We start from the raw sequence: 15,248 nt of genomic DNA on the forward strand, positions 1-15,248 counted from the left end.
TAATCAATTTACACAGTTTCAGTTATTGTAAAAAAAAAATAATATTTGAAAATGAACAGCTTTGTCATCATTACAGCAGAAGTATCGGAGGAAATATCTTCGAATATTATCTTTCACAATGGTGCACACAAAAGTTGAGAAACACTGCCCTAATTGTAGAATCCCCCATTAATGTCTGCTGTTTTTGTTTCTATGACACAGATACATTCATGTACATGACAACGGCAGTGGATCTGGTGATCACTGAGGTGGAGGAGCCCGTGAGGTTCCTGCTGGAGACGCGGGTTCGAGTGTGCTCACCCAACGACAGGCTTTTCTGGCCCTTCAGTAAACGCAGTTACACTGAGACCTTCTATCTCAAACTCAGACCGGTGAGTGCCGACTAAAATGAATTGACACCTTCTGCTTCTGTTAGACACACAGAGAATCCGTCAGTAGGAAATATCCTGTTAATGGAGATTGTTACAGCAAAGCAGGCCTATAATACCTTGAAAGAGCTTTCATTCACTTAGCTTTCTCATTCATCTTAATGGCAGTTGTTCGGCTAGGTAGGCAGCCCACTTGGCTTTAAGACACATCCAAGGTATGAAAGTGCACATGCAGTTGCAATCAAAATTATTCAACCCTCCCCAAGACAGTAAGGACTTACAAAGGTAAGCTTTTCTGATGACCCAGAATTTTATCAGTTGAGTGACACATTCAAAGTCATAGTGTGAATATATAACCTAATATTTCTAAATAGTAGGATGTTTTAGAAATACAGCCATGTCATAATTATTCGACCCCTATTGCATGTAGCTGTTTCTTAAATATGTAAGGCTACACAAGTAATTGTTTTAAAACAAAATTAAGTCATCAATCTGCAATGGCACTTATTTAAGTTTTAAAATTTAAGTTTAGTGTTGTAAGCAGAAATGTATTTCTATGCAAAAAATGCAATTAAAAATAAGCTGTCTCATAAGCTAATAGAGGAGATTATTTCATTACACAAGAAAGGTCATGGCTAAAAGTGCATTTCCAAGGCACTTCAATTTCCAATAGACAAAGTTAACAGCACCATTCATACATTTTTTAAATATGGTACAACAGCAACCTTCTTGGGGTGTGGAAGAAAGCAAAACTTCACCAAAGTAAATGTTGACTTGAATATTCAAGAAGTAATTAGGAAAGACCTGTGGAGTCCTGGAAGAAGGTTTTATAGACGTATGACACCAAACTGAAAATGAGTTTTAGACCCATGGGTCAGCAGTGCGTCCGGAGATGACATGGTGATGACAAGAACGACACCATCCCCACAGTCAAGCATGGAGGTGGGTCAGTCCTGTTATGGGGGTGTTTTGCGGCTGCAGGAAATGGCTATCCTGACTATGTGACTGACACCATGGATTCTTTCAGGTATCAGGCCATTTTGGCATGAAAAATGTGATGCTTTCAGTGTGTAAATTGAAGCTCGGTGATCACTGGACTTTCCAGCAACACAATAACACCAAGGATACATCCAAGTTGTCCAAAATCTGGTTCAGGGATAGGTCGTGGAATGTCCTTAAATGGCCCTTTCAGTCCATCATTAAAATCCCATTGCAAGCCTTTGTTGGGATTACAAGGAAGCAGTGGCAGCACAGAAACCAAAGAATGTCAATGAGCTGGAAGCTTTTGCTCATGAGAAATGTGTAAAAATTCTAATAGAGAGGTGTCCGAAGCCTGAGAACACTTACCTGAAACATTTATTTGCTGTTATTAAGGATAAAGGATGCTCCACAAATGATTGACTTTAGGGGTTGAATATTTTTGACATGACATTTGTGGAGAGAATTAGTTATTTTTTATTTTAAAATTTGGTTTAAACTGAGCTCTTTGTTCTCAAAATCACTCAAATGTGTATTAAAAACTTAATTTGACTGTTTAATGAGGTGTTTTAATTCACATCACCAGAATGTATTGCTGGTCAGGGGGGTTGAATAATTTTGATTGCAACTGTAATTGTATGATTCATGATTCTGATTCAAGAAAGTGCTGGATTTTTGCATCTCTCTGAAGTCTTTGAGTGAGATCTGACAGTGTCCTCTTTCTGGTCTCAGATGGAGAATAAGGAGAGGAAGAATAACTCAGACACTCTGTATGAAGTGGTGAAATTAGAAAGTGAGACGGAGAGAGAAAGGATGAAGACCACGGCGAGTCCCGGCATCCCGCCCTCTGGGTCTCTTGGCTCTATGGTGCCCTCGCCACCAGAGGATGATGAGGAGAAAGGTGAGTGGCCCACCCCGAACACATTCACAGTCACTTTATGGTAGCTGAAAACTCAAGATGAAATCAGTCCAGAAGGTTCTTAGGAGTTGAGTCTCACAGATCAACAAGTTTTGCACAAACAAGTTCCACTCAAATTTTCCATAGTAACTGTCATAATCTAGTTGTTTTTATTATTATTATTGTTACTTTGTCACTTGAGCCTTACATGTGGTAATTTTGTGTTTTTTGCTGAGATTTAATTGAACCTCTGCTACTAAGAACATCTTTCTCTCTCTTTATTCTTCTGTCTATTATCTGTCTATTCCTCTAGATAATGATGAGCCCTTACTAAGCGGCTCTGGAGATGTGTCTAAGGAATGTGGCGAAAAAATTCTGGAAACTTGGGGGGATTTATTATCCAAATGGTGAGTGCTTTACAACAATATATAGTGCTAATTTTCAGTTACATATAGTATGACCTTCAGTTCTTCAGCGCAGGAGCAGCAGAAACCTGACATATAGTGACCACACCATAGCCGCTCATGTCAGCTCCGCTCTGTATGTGGCGTGTGATCCAAATGAGCCATCCAGGTAGAATCCGAGAGCCTTGCTAGAGTAGCATGTATTAGAATGAGTTTAAGCTACTGTAACTGTCATAAACAGAAAGTTACCTCGTAAAGTTACATTGTACAGCAGTGATACTCAACCTTAGCCAGTTCAATAGCCACATTGACAATTTATTTATTTCTTTATTTTTTACATTTTTTTGGACCTCTAAACACACCCTGAATATAGATTGCTTGATTTCATGTTGTCGATATAACATTTTAATTCTGTACAATTAAATATATTAAAAATAACGCGTTAAAAGTAGGACTGTCAATCGATTAAAATTTTTCATCAAATTAATTATGATTCATTATTTACATTAAGCGCAAGTAATCGCATATATAAATACTTGCTTAGAAAGGCCCTCAAATAAAAATTATTCAACATAATGATTAAATAACTTTAAATAGTTATATTTAAATAATTAAAAATATAATATGAATTATTAATGTAATAATTCAGATAATTAAAAAGCATGACATTTTTGTGGCAGACATGTTAAGCATTAAAAAGACAATACAAAAATGGCTTTAAAAGGCAATATACTGTTTATTTCTATATTGTCGAACATAAGCCTGTCATTGGCCTACAGTCCACAGCAATCCATTTTGCAATTGTATTTGTCAATCTGTCCGAAATAGATTTATTATAAGGTCGCTGTGTCAAAGTAAATGTAGTTTGAAGCTTTAAAAAACACTCGATCCCTGCATTTGTAGTTGCACTCCAATGGCAGGAATATTCCTTATTATGGTCCGGGGACATGATGAATTGCATAATTTTTTTTTTTTACATGTTACTTTTTATATAATTAATTGTACTGAATTAATATTTTAAATCAACAGCACTAATTTCTTCTTGTTTTGATTATTATTTATTGAATTATCTTTATTTGGGGGGCCTTTCTCAGCAAATATTGATATATGCGGTTAATTGTGATTAATTCGTCTCATTTGTTGCATTTCATTTAATTAATTCAGTTAAAATTTTTAATCGAATGATGGCCCTAGTTTTATTTTTATTTGTTTGGTATTTAAATGTGAGATTACACCATTATCGATGCCACAAAGCAGATGTATTGACTGGTGGATCCTTTATGTCCTTTTTGGGGCTTGGAAATGTTGGACCCCATTGAATTGCATTATGTGGATATAAACACATCATATCTTCTGTCATATCTTCGAACTATAGATTCTGAACCCTAACCCTACCCCTAAACCTAACCTTCATAAAAAACTTTCTGCATTTTTACATTTTCAAAAAAAACATAGTTTAGTATGTTTTTTTTTATTTTTTATTTTTAAGCGATTTGAACTATGGAGACACTAGAAATGTCCTCATATACCACACTTACTGCATATTACCATTGTAATTACCAGTTTGTAACCTAAAAAAAATGTCCTCATAAACCACACAACCCCCCCCCCCCCCCCCAACACACATACGCATGCACACACCATTTCTAATTTAAGAACTCATTCATGAGTGGGAAATGAGAGATATTTTTTAATGTGGAGCAGTGGAAATGGGATGGAAGGAATGGTCAAATACAGATAAAGGGTCTAATTAAGATTTTTTCCCCCTTCCCATTACTCTCATTGTTGTTAATCAAAAACTCGAGATGAATTAAATTATGCTCAGTAATTTCATTACGGCTTGCGACTCTCTCCACACTGCTGAAGAACACAGCTGTGTCTTTCTGTGTGTCTATATGTGTGTGTGTGTTGTGTGCTCACATCTGTATCTAGTAATTCCCTCGCTTTCCCCATCTTGGCTTTCCTTGTTTTGGAAATTGAGATTTACAATCTATCTTTTTGCAGGTACTACTTTATTGCACACCGAAAGACAAAATGTTCTTCAAACCATTTTTAATTGTCTAGTTTTTGTTAATTAATATTTTGGTATTTTGTGGTCATGCCTCTGCAAACATCCATATATAATTCAATTTGTGCTGAGTAATCTGACATAAAAGTTAACATCCTCTCTGTTTTTCACAGAGCACGAAACAGCTGTGATTCCTTCTAACTGCTCAGGCAAAAAGAAATTTGAAAATGAAAATTGCTGGCAGATATACATAGGCTCCTTGTTACTCACCCTCATGTTGTTCCTAAAACAAAAATAGATGTTATGCAGAATGTTCATGCTTCTCTTTTCTATACAATGAAATTGATGGCTGTTGAGCTCCAAAAATGACAAAAAAGTTCAGTAAAAGTTCCTTAAAAGTAGTCTACATGACTTGTGCACTATTTTACTTGCACTAAGAAGTCTTCTGAAGCTATGCGAAAGCTTTGTGTGAGCAATAGACTGAAATGTAATCTGTTATTGGCTGAAAACATTGCTTTTAATTGCAGTTCTCAAATCTCATTCACACATACACAGGTTGATTTGCCGCGTAAAAACTTGCCATATCAGATTTTTAAGTCAGCGATGCCAAAAGTTGTGAGTTTCAGTGGAGGGGATGATTTTCAGTAGTCCGTTCCTCAGAAAATTATTTCATGGCCTCAGAAGACTACTTTTATGGTCTTTTATCGTCCTTTGGCCACTATAAGATTTTGTTGCATAGAAAAGAGCGTTAACGTAAACATTCTTCAGAATTCCATCTTTTCTGTTCAGTGGAATACAGAAAGTCATATGGGTTTCTTAAGGGTGAGTAGAAATGGTGACAGAATTTTCTTTTTTGGTTGAACTATTGCCTTAAAAATATTTGCCCCCATGTTTCCTAGCGCAAACTAGGAAACTGACATTACGGATTTATAAAAGGACTTATTCACTCATTAGTAACTCATCCTAATGACAGTATTTTAATGTCTTAAAGATTTGTTGCACTGATATTCAGTGTTATTTATTGGAGGAAACAGTTTGCAGCAGTAATCACATTTGAGTTTGCCAGCTTTGAGTGATTGGCAGGGTAATATCCACACTAAAATTCCTTGCCAGAAAGGGTCATGTTGCAACACACTGGAAGTATGCACTTTTCTTGGCACCTGTGACATTATGACACAGTATGCCATAAACAAATACAATGTGTGCTCGTAAACACATTGCTCATTCAGATATTATGCCTGTAGCTGGTTACAATTGTGTCTCAGAATTATCCAATCCTCTTCACGAGTTAAAGGTTCCGCACAGCTCATCACATAAATAGATGACATTGCCTCCCAGAATTACTTTTACACTCGGGATGTTTACATGCACTTCAAAAGTTTGATTTCAGCCAGACAAAAAACAATAATTTGTATTTTTAAAGTGTCATGATTTAGTCCAACAAAAATTGTACCAGTCCAATTTTTGCGAAGCTGGACTTACCGGCATAGATAACTCTATTGTTGCTTGGCCTTGTCCAGCATTTATACTATATTATATGCTCTAAAGGGAAGAGGTGATATTTGACATGTATTTAAGCTGCCATATTTGATGTCCTTCTTTCAAATATTTGATTACGTATTGTGTTATGTTTACTTGGACATTCAGATGAAGATTGCAGCTTGACTTGCAAAAACCTGCTGTAGCTTTATTACAACTGTGCATGTAACCATTGTCTGAGTAATGCATAAGCCAGACTTCTGACCACTGACATGAAGTTTGGCCCACTTATTCTGGCCAAGTATAGCCCACTTGGACAAGAAGAAGCCTTCTGATTGACATGACAGCGACCAACCAATGTGTCAGACCAAACGTGTCCTAACCAAATGTAACTCGTTAAAGCTACAAGTGAAAAAATATACTCACCGACCACTTTATTAGGTACACCTGTACACCTACTTATTCATGTGATTATCTAGTGAGCCAATCGTGCGGCAGCAGTGCAGTGCAGTGCATAAAATCATGCAGACACGTGTCAGGAGCTTCAGTTAATCTTCACATCGACCATCAGAATGGGGAAAAAGTTTGATCTCTGTGATGTCGACCGTGGCATGATTGTTGGAGCCAGACGGGCTGGTTTGAGTATTTCTGTAACTGCTGATCTCCTGGGATTCTCAGACACAACAGTCTCTAAAGTTTACTCAGAATGGTAGCAAAACCCAAAAAACATCCAGTGAGCAGCAGTTCTGCGGACAGAAATGCCTTGTTGATTAGAGAGGTCAACAGAGAATGACCAGAGTGGTTCAACCTGACAGAAAGCTGAGGTAACTCAGATAACCCCTCTGTACAATTGTAGTGAGCAGGATAGACTCTGAGAATGCACAACACATCCAACCTGAGGCAGATGGGCTACAACAGCAGAAGACCACGTCGGGCACTTTATTAGGACCATAATGTTCCTAATAAAGTGCTCGTGAGTGTATATCTTTTTTTGTTTTGTCCAAACCAGCTGAGACTGCGACAAGCAACGAACCACAGGACATTCTGTCGATCACTTGGTTTTTATTTCTGCTTATTCATGTGGAATAGTCCTGCCCACTGTGAAGTCTCATTGGTCCAGAAGTCTGCTCCTCATAACTGTACATTAAACACCAAATATGCTGTGATTGTGCTGCACAGCCTTATCACATTGAGTGTGGATGGACAAATTGCTTGTCCCTGGAATCCTATTGCGTCTGGTTGGAACATGGTGTAACACTTTTGTCATCGTACATTCATTGTGTTCCCCATTGTTTCAAAGTGCAAACACAGTATGAATGGCAGTCTTGAATGTAATTGCGCTATAATTCAGGCTGTAGCCATGAGTCCCTGTGGTTACTCTAATGTTTCTTCAGGCATCTGAACTTGGCGGTTCGGCCCAAACAGCTGCCGGCACTGGTCCGCAGTGGTGTCCCAGAGGCCTTGAGAGGGGAGGTGTGGCAGCTACTGGCCGGATGTCATAACAATGACCATCAGGTGGAGGAGTACCGAACACTCATTACAAAGGTAGGCATACAGTTCCTATATGCCATTTTAGTGCACCAAAAACAGATTTTAAATCATAAGGCATAGTATAACTTTTCAACAAGACTGACTTAATGCATCTTAATGCAAATATACTGAACTACGCATATATTGTATATATATATGAATATTTTGCAATAAAGTTAAAATACATTGTCTTTATACTTGTAATCAAGAACTAATTGTAATCAAGAAATACTAAATCAATAGTATGTTTTTCCATTGTTTGAAATTTCATTATGTAATTTGCAATGCTTCTGCAGTGGGAATGTAGTTCATTCCCCCATTAAAGACATTTTGTGGCTTTGTATTTTTGTCTGATTTTCAAATAATTATCTCCTTCAAATCAAAGTTTTTAATGAAACAATTCACCTCAGAGATGGATGGTTTGGTCCATTGCTTAGAACACTTTTATGAAGAATTATGGGAAAAATACTTTTGGAACCAAGATGGTTGAAAATATTGTCAGGCACTGTTACACTACACTAGACTGCCCAGCAAAGGCAACATTCTATACTTCCTTTACTTTGCATAGCATAAATAAACAAAAGCAACATCGTGTATTCATTTCAGCATCCCCTTTTTTACCATTCCACATGCAAACTCTGTTTGTTTGGGCATGTGTACAGTTGTGGTTCTAGACTCGTTTTAACGGGACGAATGCCAATGTACCATACCTGTCAATTATTTTACCTTGTCCCTGAGGTGCCTCCCAGTAGTAAAGACATTTTCCTGAAAGCAGGGGCTTTTACTGCATAAGTTTATTGTGCAGAGCCCATTTCCCAAACAACATACAACAGCACTATTCTCAGTATTCTGTGAACCACTGTGGCCTGTCCCATTTGTTCCCCATTACACCCAATGTAATTTGGCTCTAATGTGAAAGCTAGTCATCCCTTGTTGACTCTTTGTTTCTCACTTTGTGAGCTACCCATTTTTGAGTTTGTTCATTATGTTGTAGCATTGTACCATTGATGCAACATTGACTTGTTTTATCTCATGTCAGTTGAAAAGGCTGATGAGGTTCATCCACTAGAGTCCAGACATAAATCAAGGGACGTTCTCACTGTCAGCTATTTGCAGTAATAAAGTGACTGGAGGTCATTCATTTTCAATGGGAGTTGATGATTTGGTTTGAATAAGAAATTCGATTTCAATTCCTAAATTAAATTTGAATTGAGGTATGATGCAGAATTGTAATTTTAATTCAAGTTAGTAGAATTAAAATGGATTGAAATTCAAAGAATCTACCTGCAATGACTAGTTTTTAAAAAATACATTTTCATTTTTCTTAATGAATGACCTGTGAACATGTTATTATGTTACACACAACACAAGGGGTATTGTCAGAAACATTAGATCACATATCATATTACTAATAATCTGTGGTAGGTATATTACAATTTGATATATAATATATAATTTAAAGGTGCACTCAGTCATTTTTCCCCATTAAAAAGTTTTACTCCTAAAGACATAAATTGTAATTTTGAAACATTTGTATAAAATCATGAGCACTTACATGAGATGAGGACTTTAGTCATATCAGTAACCATATAAAAGCTGTTTTATGCTACATGGGGCAGGGGCACTCCCATGGGAGCTGCCATTTTAGAATCACATGACCAGCTGAATACTACTCACTTAATCTCAGTAACCATTCTTGTATTAGACATTTTCACTCATGGATTAAATTAATCATAGCTGATTGTGAAAGAAATACATGAAAGAAATTCTCTCTCAGCTAATGCTTTTATACAGGAAACCTTCTAACTTTGGACATTTCCACTTGCAAAATTCAACAAACTTGTGTCTTCAGTGCCCAAATGTTTGTGTTATTAGAAAAAATGGTGATGTTACACAGTGGAAAACACTCGACTGTCCCAACTTTTTTTGGAGCATGTAGCAATCATCTGATTTTAAATAAGTGTATATTTTTTATGCATTATATATTATATTTACAATTATTTAAAATTATTTAATCATTATATATTGAATTATTCAATATTTCTCTGCAAATATTGATATGAGATTAATTGCAATTAATTCAATTACTTAATTGGCAATGATGTAGTTAATTTGATTAAAATTTTGAAACAATTGACAACTCAAATAAATGTATATATTCACCATAAATATGATGATTAGAATGACAGAAAAATTCTTTATATTTTCCGGAATACTCTAATTTACCCCAAAGTCTTTAAAATTAAGACGAGCAACGTGAGGCATGCTTAAAAGATTCGAACCTTAAACTGAGCACCTAAGTTATCTGTTCTTGCCGATTTCGTTGAAACCAACATTTTTGTAATTTCGTAGAATTGCAGTTCAGTAAATTCCTCTTTCAATTCAACAATTTTATATTTCAAATCTATACTCCAATTCAACATCACGTGGGATGTGGCCAATTGAATTTAAATTCCAACTCATGAATTGAAAGGCTGCCAATTCTTAAATTCTGAATTTTGCCCAACCCTTGTAAGAACACCTGCTAACTAATGATAAACAGTACAGAAGTTTGCCAATCTCCAATGATTCATTTGCTGTCAGTGTGAACGCACCATCAGTCCTCACCTGCAGATTTAATCTAACGCAACACATCTTTAGCAGAGCATACAGTGATGTGTCCACATCTGTACTGTGTTGCATTGTTCATGCTAAACATAGTTCGGCTTCATGGATCTTCCTTGGATTTCCATATTTGGAGTCGGCAGCAAGCAAAGGCTGTCTCGTAGTTTATTTGTTAGTTTGGCTACGTGCTTGCAGTGATTTCACTGGGCACGGCCGTGTCAGCTGTCATTATGTAAAGAAAATATCCCACAGCACTGAGGTCCCAGGTGGCTACAAGATGTTCCTCACTCCCCCTAAACACACACCCACCCCAAAGTACAAATAAACTTGATCTGCACACACCGAGTGTGTGTGTTAGAGAGAGATGGTGAAGACAACATCGATATTGAGGGGCTCCAGCACATATAGGTCTGTCTCTCAAACCATACTGAGTTAAACTAAACCAATTTTGTATCGCTGCAGGCTTCAAAAGAACAGAGGATACCTGAAATCTTTCATGTTGTCTCCACGTTTAGTGATGTGTTGATCACTATTATAATTAAAAGGACAGTACACCCAAAAATGAAAAATGCCCTTGTTTATGTAAGTGATGTATAGTTAATAATTTGTGCTGAAAAAGAATTGATGTTGGCAAGATCTAGTGCAGATTTTGCCAGTTCTGTGAAACACGTGGAGCTGAATGAATAATTTGAATTCTCAAAGTTTTCTTTTTTTGCATGTGACCTTAAAGTGTTGTGAAAAAAGACAGTCTGGAGCAGCATAGTACACTGCAAGGGTGTGGTACCAATTAAGTGCAGAGTACTCGAAGACCACATCAGCTTCCTAGAAATCGTCCGACGACAGTCAATTTCAGTTCGCTAATTTGTTTATCCAGACTCAGCTGATGAAGACAGACATTCCTTTAAAGTAGGGCTGGGAAATTTACCGTGTTTATTTCTGCGATTAATAAAAACATTTTTAAAGGAATTTTCCAGGTTCAATACAAGTTGAGCTCAATTGACAGCATTTGTAGCATAATATTGATTACCACAAAAATAAATTTTTGACCCCTTCCTCCTTTTCTTAAAAAAAAAAAAAAAAGCAAAAATCTGGGTCACAGGGAGACCAATTGTTTAAAATACTCACTGTTTCAGAAGTATAGGCACAAGACATAAACAAAATGTGTGTTAACATGATTTTAAAGTGATAAAATTGCTTACTAACCTTTTCTGTGTAATGTTGATGATGTAATGTCACCAAAACCTAAAATCCTAAAATGAATAATTAATGCAAGTGCTTTTATAACATTATACGATTCACATTTCTGCTTTTAAACCCTCCAAAAATTGGCCCCCATTCACTTCCATTGTAAGTGCTTCACTGTAACCTCCATTTTTGCTTTTTTTAAAGAAAAGAAGAGAGTCGAAAATAATTTTTGTGGTAATCAACGTTATGCTACAAATGCTGTCGATTGAGCTTGACTTGTATTGAAACCAGAATCCTTTAATGCATAAAAAACTTTACTTCCTGAAACTCCATGTGATAGGAGAAAGGTGTCCCCGAGTTGCAGGTTGGGTAGGCTTGGGGCGGGGTTAGCGCATCTGCTGCCTGCCAGGAACAAACCCAGGCTCCTTTTTACAATGGGCAAAACTTTATTAATGTTATTCGCCACTTTCTGTGGCTCAAATTGGCATAGATACATTTTCAGGAGGTACACGCTCAACTCAACTGTACATCCTAGCACTAAAACTGATTGTGTGGAGCAGTGCATGTCCGGACGTATGTCCCGGGCATAATAAACACGGGAGTGGATTTACTGAATGGAGAATGGAGACTTCACAGGTGTGGGAGAGATATGGGCAAGCTGCCGAATCTCTTTGCATTACCCGAAAACGTTCATTGATTTTCATCTGAACTGGTTTCAAAAGCGAAACCACCCATGAGACCGAGGGTGTGAGAAAGAGACCCGACCTAGCCATTCAGGAAGCTGCAGCAGGTAAACTTGTAAAGACTGAATGGCAGCCAGAGAAAATAATCATTTTGAGATTTAATACTTCAGCAAATTAAACTTCAGCATTCAATAAAGTGCATCCGGAAAGTATTCACAGCGCTTCACTGTTTCCACATTTTATTATGTTACAGCGTTATTCCAATATTGATTAAATTCATTATTTTCCTCAAAATTCTACAAACAATACCCCATAATGACAACGTGAAAGAAGTTTGTTTGAAATCTTTGCAAATTTATTAAAAATACAAAAAACGAAAAAAAATTCACGTACATAAGTATTCACAGCCTTTGCCATGACACTCAGAATTGAGCTCAGGTGCATCCTGTTTCCACTGATCATCCTTGAGATGTTTCTACAACTTGATTGGAGTCCACTTGTGGTAAATTCAGTTGATTGGACATGATTTGGAAAGGCACACACCTGTCTATATAAGGTCCCACAGTTAATAGTGCATGTCAGAGCACAAACCAAGCCATGAATTCCAAGGAATTACCTGTAGACCTCCGAGACAGGATTGTATCGAGGCACAGATCTGGGGAAGGGTACAGAAACATTTCTGCAGAATTGAAGGTCACAATGAGCACTGTGACCTCCATCATCCATAAATGGTAGAAGTTTGGAACCACCAGGACTCTTCCTAGAGCTGGCCGCCTGGCCAAACTGAGCGATCGGGGGAGAAGGGCCTTAGTCAGGGAGGTGACCAAGAACCCGATGGTCATTCTGACAGAGCTCCAACGTTTCTCTGTGGAGAGAGGAGAACCTTCCAGAAGAACAACCATCTCTGCAGCACTCCACCAGTCAGGCCTGTATGGTAGAGTGGCCAGACAGAAGCCACTCCTCAGTAAAAGGCACATGACAGCCTGCCTGAAGGACTCTCAGACCATGAGAAACAAAATTCTCTGGTCTGATGAAACAAAGATTGAACTCTTTGGCCTGAATGGCAAGCATCATGCCTGGAGGAAGCCAGGCACCGCTCATCATCTGGCCAATACCATCCCTACAGTGAAGCATGGTGGTGGCAGCATCATGCTGTGGGGATGTTTTTCAGCAGCAGGAACTGGGAGACTAGTCAGGATCGAGGGAAAGATGAATGCAGCAATGTACAGAGACATCCTTGATGAAAACCTGCTCCAGAGCGCTCTGGACCTCAGACTGAGGCGAAGGTTCATCTTCCAACAGGACAACGACCCTAAGCACACAGCCAAGATAACAAAGGAGTGGCTATGGGACGATTCTGTGAATGTCCTTGAGTGGCCCAGCCAGAGCCCAGACTTGAACCCGATTGAACATCTCTGGAGAGATCTGAAAATGGCTGTGCACCGACGCTCCCCATCCAACCTGATGGAGCTTGAGAGGTCCTGCAAAGAAGAATGGGAGAGACTGCCCAAAAATAGGTGTGCCAAGCTTGTAGCATCATACTCAAAAAGACTTGAGGCTGTAATTGGTGCCAAAGGTGCTTCAACAAAGTATTGAGCAAAGGCTGTGAATACTTATGTTCATGTGATTTTTTTTTTCTTCTTTTTTTCTTTTTAATACATTTGCAAAGATTTCAAACAAACTTCTTTCATGTTGTCATTATGGGGTATTGTTTGTAGAATTTTGAGGAAAATAATGAATTTAATCAATTTTGGAATAAGGCTGTAACATAAAAAAATGTGGAAAAAGTGAAGCGCTGTGAATACTTTCCGGATGCACTGTATGTTTTATATCTGTATGTATAGTGTCTATTAATGCATTGGCAATGTACACTTAAGTTTCTTTTGCCAAATAAAGTTTGATATGAATTGAATCACTAGTTACATATGTAATTGTGGTTCTGTGAATTCTGGATGCCTGCTAGAGGCGGTGCTTAAGCACTAGTGGATTATCGCAGCGCCAGGTAGATAGGTCGAGAGAATATACCAACAAAGTCACGTAGTGACGTAGGCAGAGCCTTGAGGACAATAGCCACATTAGCTCAGCATTCAGCCTTGGTACATCTTTCTCGTGCATTCCGAGTGACAAATAACTCTGGTGGTCATCCGGAATTCATAGAACCACAGTTACCTATGTAAGTAGCATTCTGTTTCATTCCTCCTGACTGCCAGAGGTGGTGCTTATGCTCTAGTGGATGACTACTACCAACATAGTCATGAGGAATGCCACCCACCTGAAAAACAGTCAAGGCTGTCCCTGAAGAACCGCTGAACTCACAGCATGAGGGGTAGCAACATTGACCTTGTAGAAGCGAGCAAAGGTACATGGAGAAGCCCAGGTAGAAGCTGTACAGATATCTACCATGGAGACTCCTCTAAATGCAGCCCAAGATTTAGACACAGCCCTAGTAGAATGACAATAAATACCTCCTGGCAGGGACTTTTGGGCTTTCTTGTATTTCAGAATGATCACCTCCACTATCCAGTGTGACAATCTCTGCTTAGAAACAGAGGCACCCTACCGGACACCACCATAGAAAACAAATAACTGATCTGTTTTTCTAAGATGAATGGTAGCATCCACGTAACACCTCAAGGCTCGCACAGGGCACAAGAGGTGATCCCTTGACTCACCTGATTGGGACGAATACTGAAATGCGGCCAGATTAATGGACTGATTCATGAACTGAGGAAACAGAACTTTAGGAAGAAAAGACACAATGCCAGAATCATCTAGCAACCAACACATGCATAACCCACTAACAGACAATGCATGTAACTCACTGACTCGTTTAGTAGAAGCGATGGCCAACAGAAAGGCAGTTTTCAAAGATATCCAGGTCAGCCATCTGCAAAGGTTTGAACGGCAGCAAACAGAGAAATTCAAGCACAAGTAGTAAATCCCACACAGGAAAACAGGGGTTGCAGGCTGGCATTAAATGTCTCGCACACTTTAAAAAAAACTACAAACAAGATTATGGGAACCAAGACAAGAACCATTGACTGGTACATGAAATGCAGAAATGGCTGCAACGTATACCTTTAATGTGGAAGCCGTCTTGCCTGCATCCAA

General features: G+C 38.2%; 1 protein-coding gene across 2 annotated transcripts in view; it reads left to right on the forward strand.

Moving 5' to 3' along the window:
* LOC127432493 (rab GTPase-activating protein 1) overlaps positions 1 to 15,248 on the forward strand; it is a 157,679-nt gene that overhangs the window by 60,510 nt on the left and 81,921 nt on the right. For both annotated transcript variants that reach the window (XM_051683625.1, XM_051683624.1), the window contains exons 11-14: positions 202 to 371; positions 2,079 to 2,247; positions 2,558 to 2,651; positions 7,530 to 7,680. In XM_051683625.1, the coding sequence (XP_051539585.1) occupies positions 202 to 371; positions 2,079 to 2,247; positions 2,558 to 2,651; positions 7,530 to 7,680 (584 nt within the window). The remainder of the gene's footprint in view (positions 1 to 201; positions 372 to 2,078; positions 2,248 to 2,557; positions 2,652 to 7,529; positions 7,681 to 15,248) is intronic.

The sequence above is a fragment of the Myxocyprinus asiaticus genome, chromosome 42, assembly GCF_019703515.2.
Source record: "Myxocyprinus asiaticus isolate MX2 ecotype Aquarium Trade chromosome 42, UBuf_Myxa_2, whole genome shotgun sequence".
In the NCBI taxonomy this organism is placed as follows: Eukaryota; Metazoa; Chordata; class Actinopteri; order Cypriniformes; family Catostomidae; genus Myxocyprinus; species Myxocyprinus asiaticus.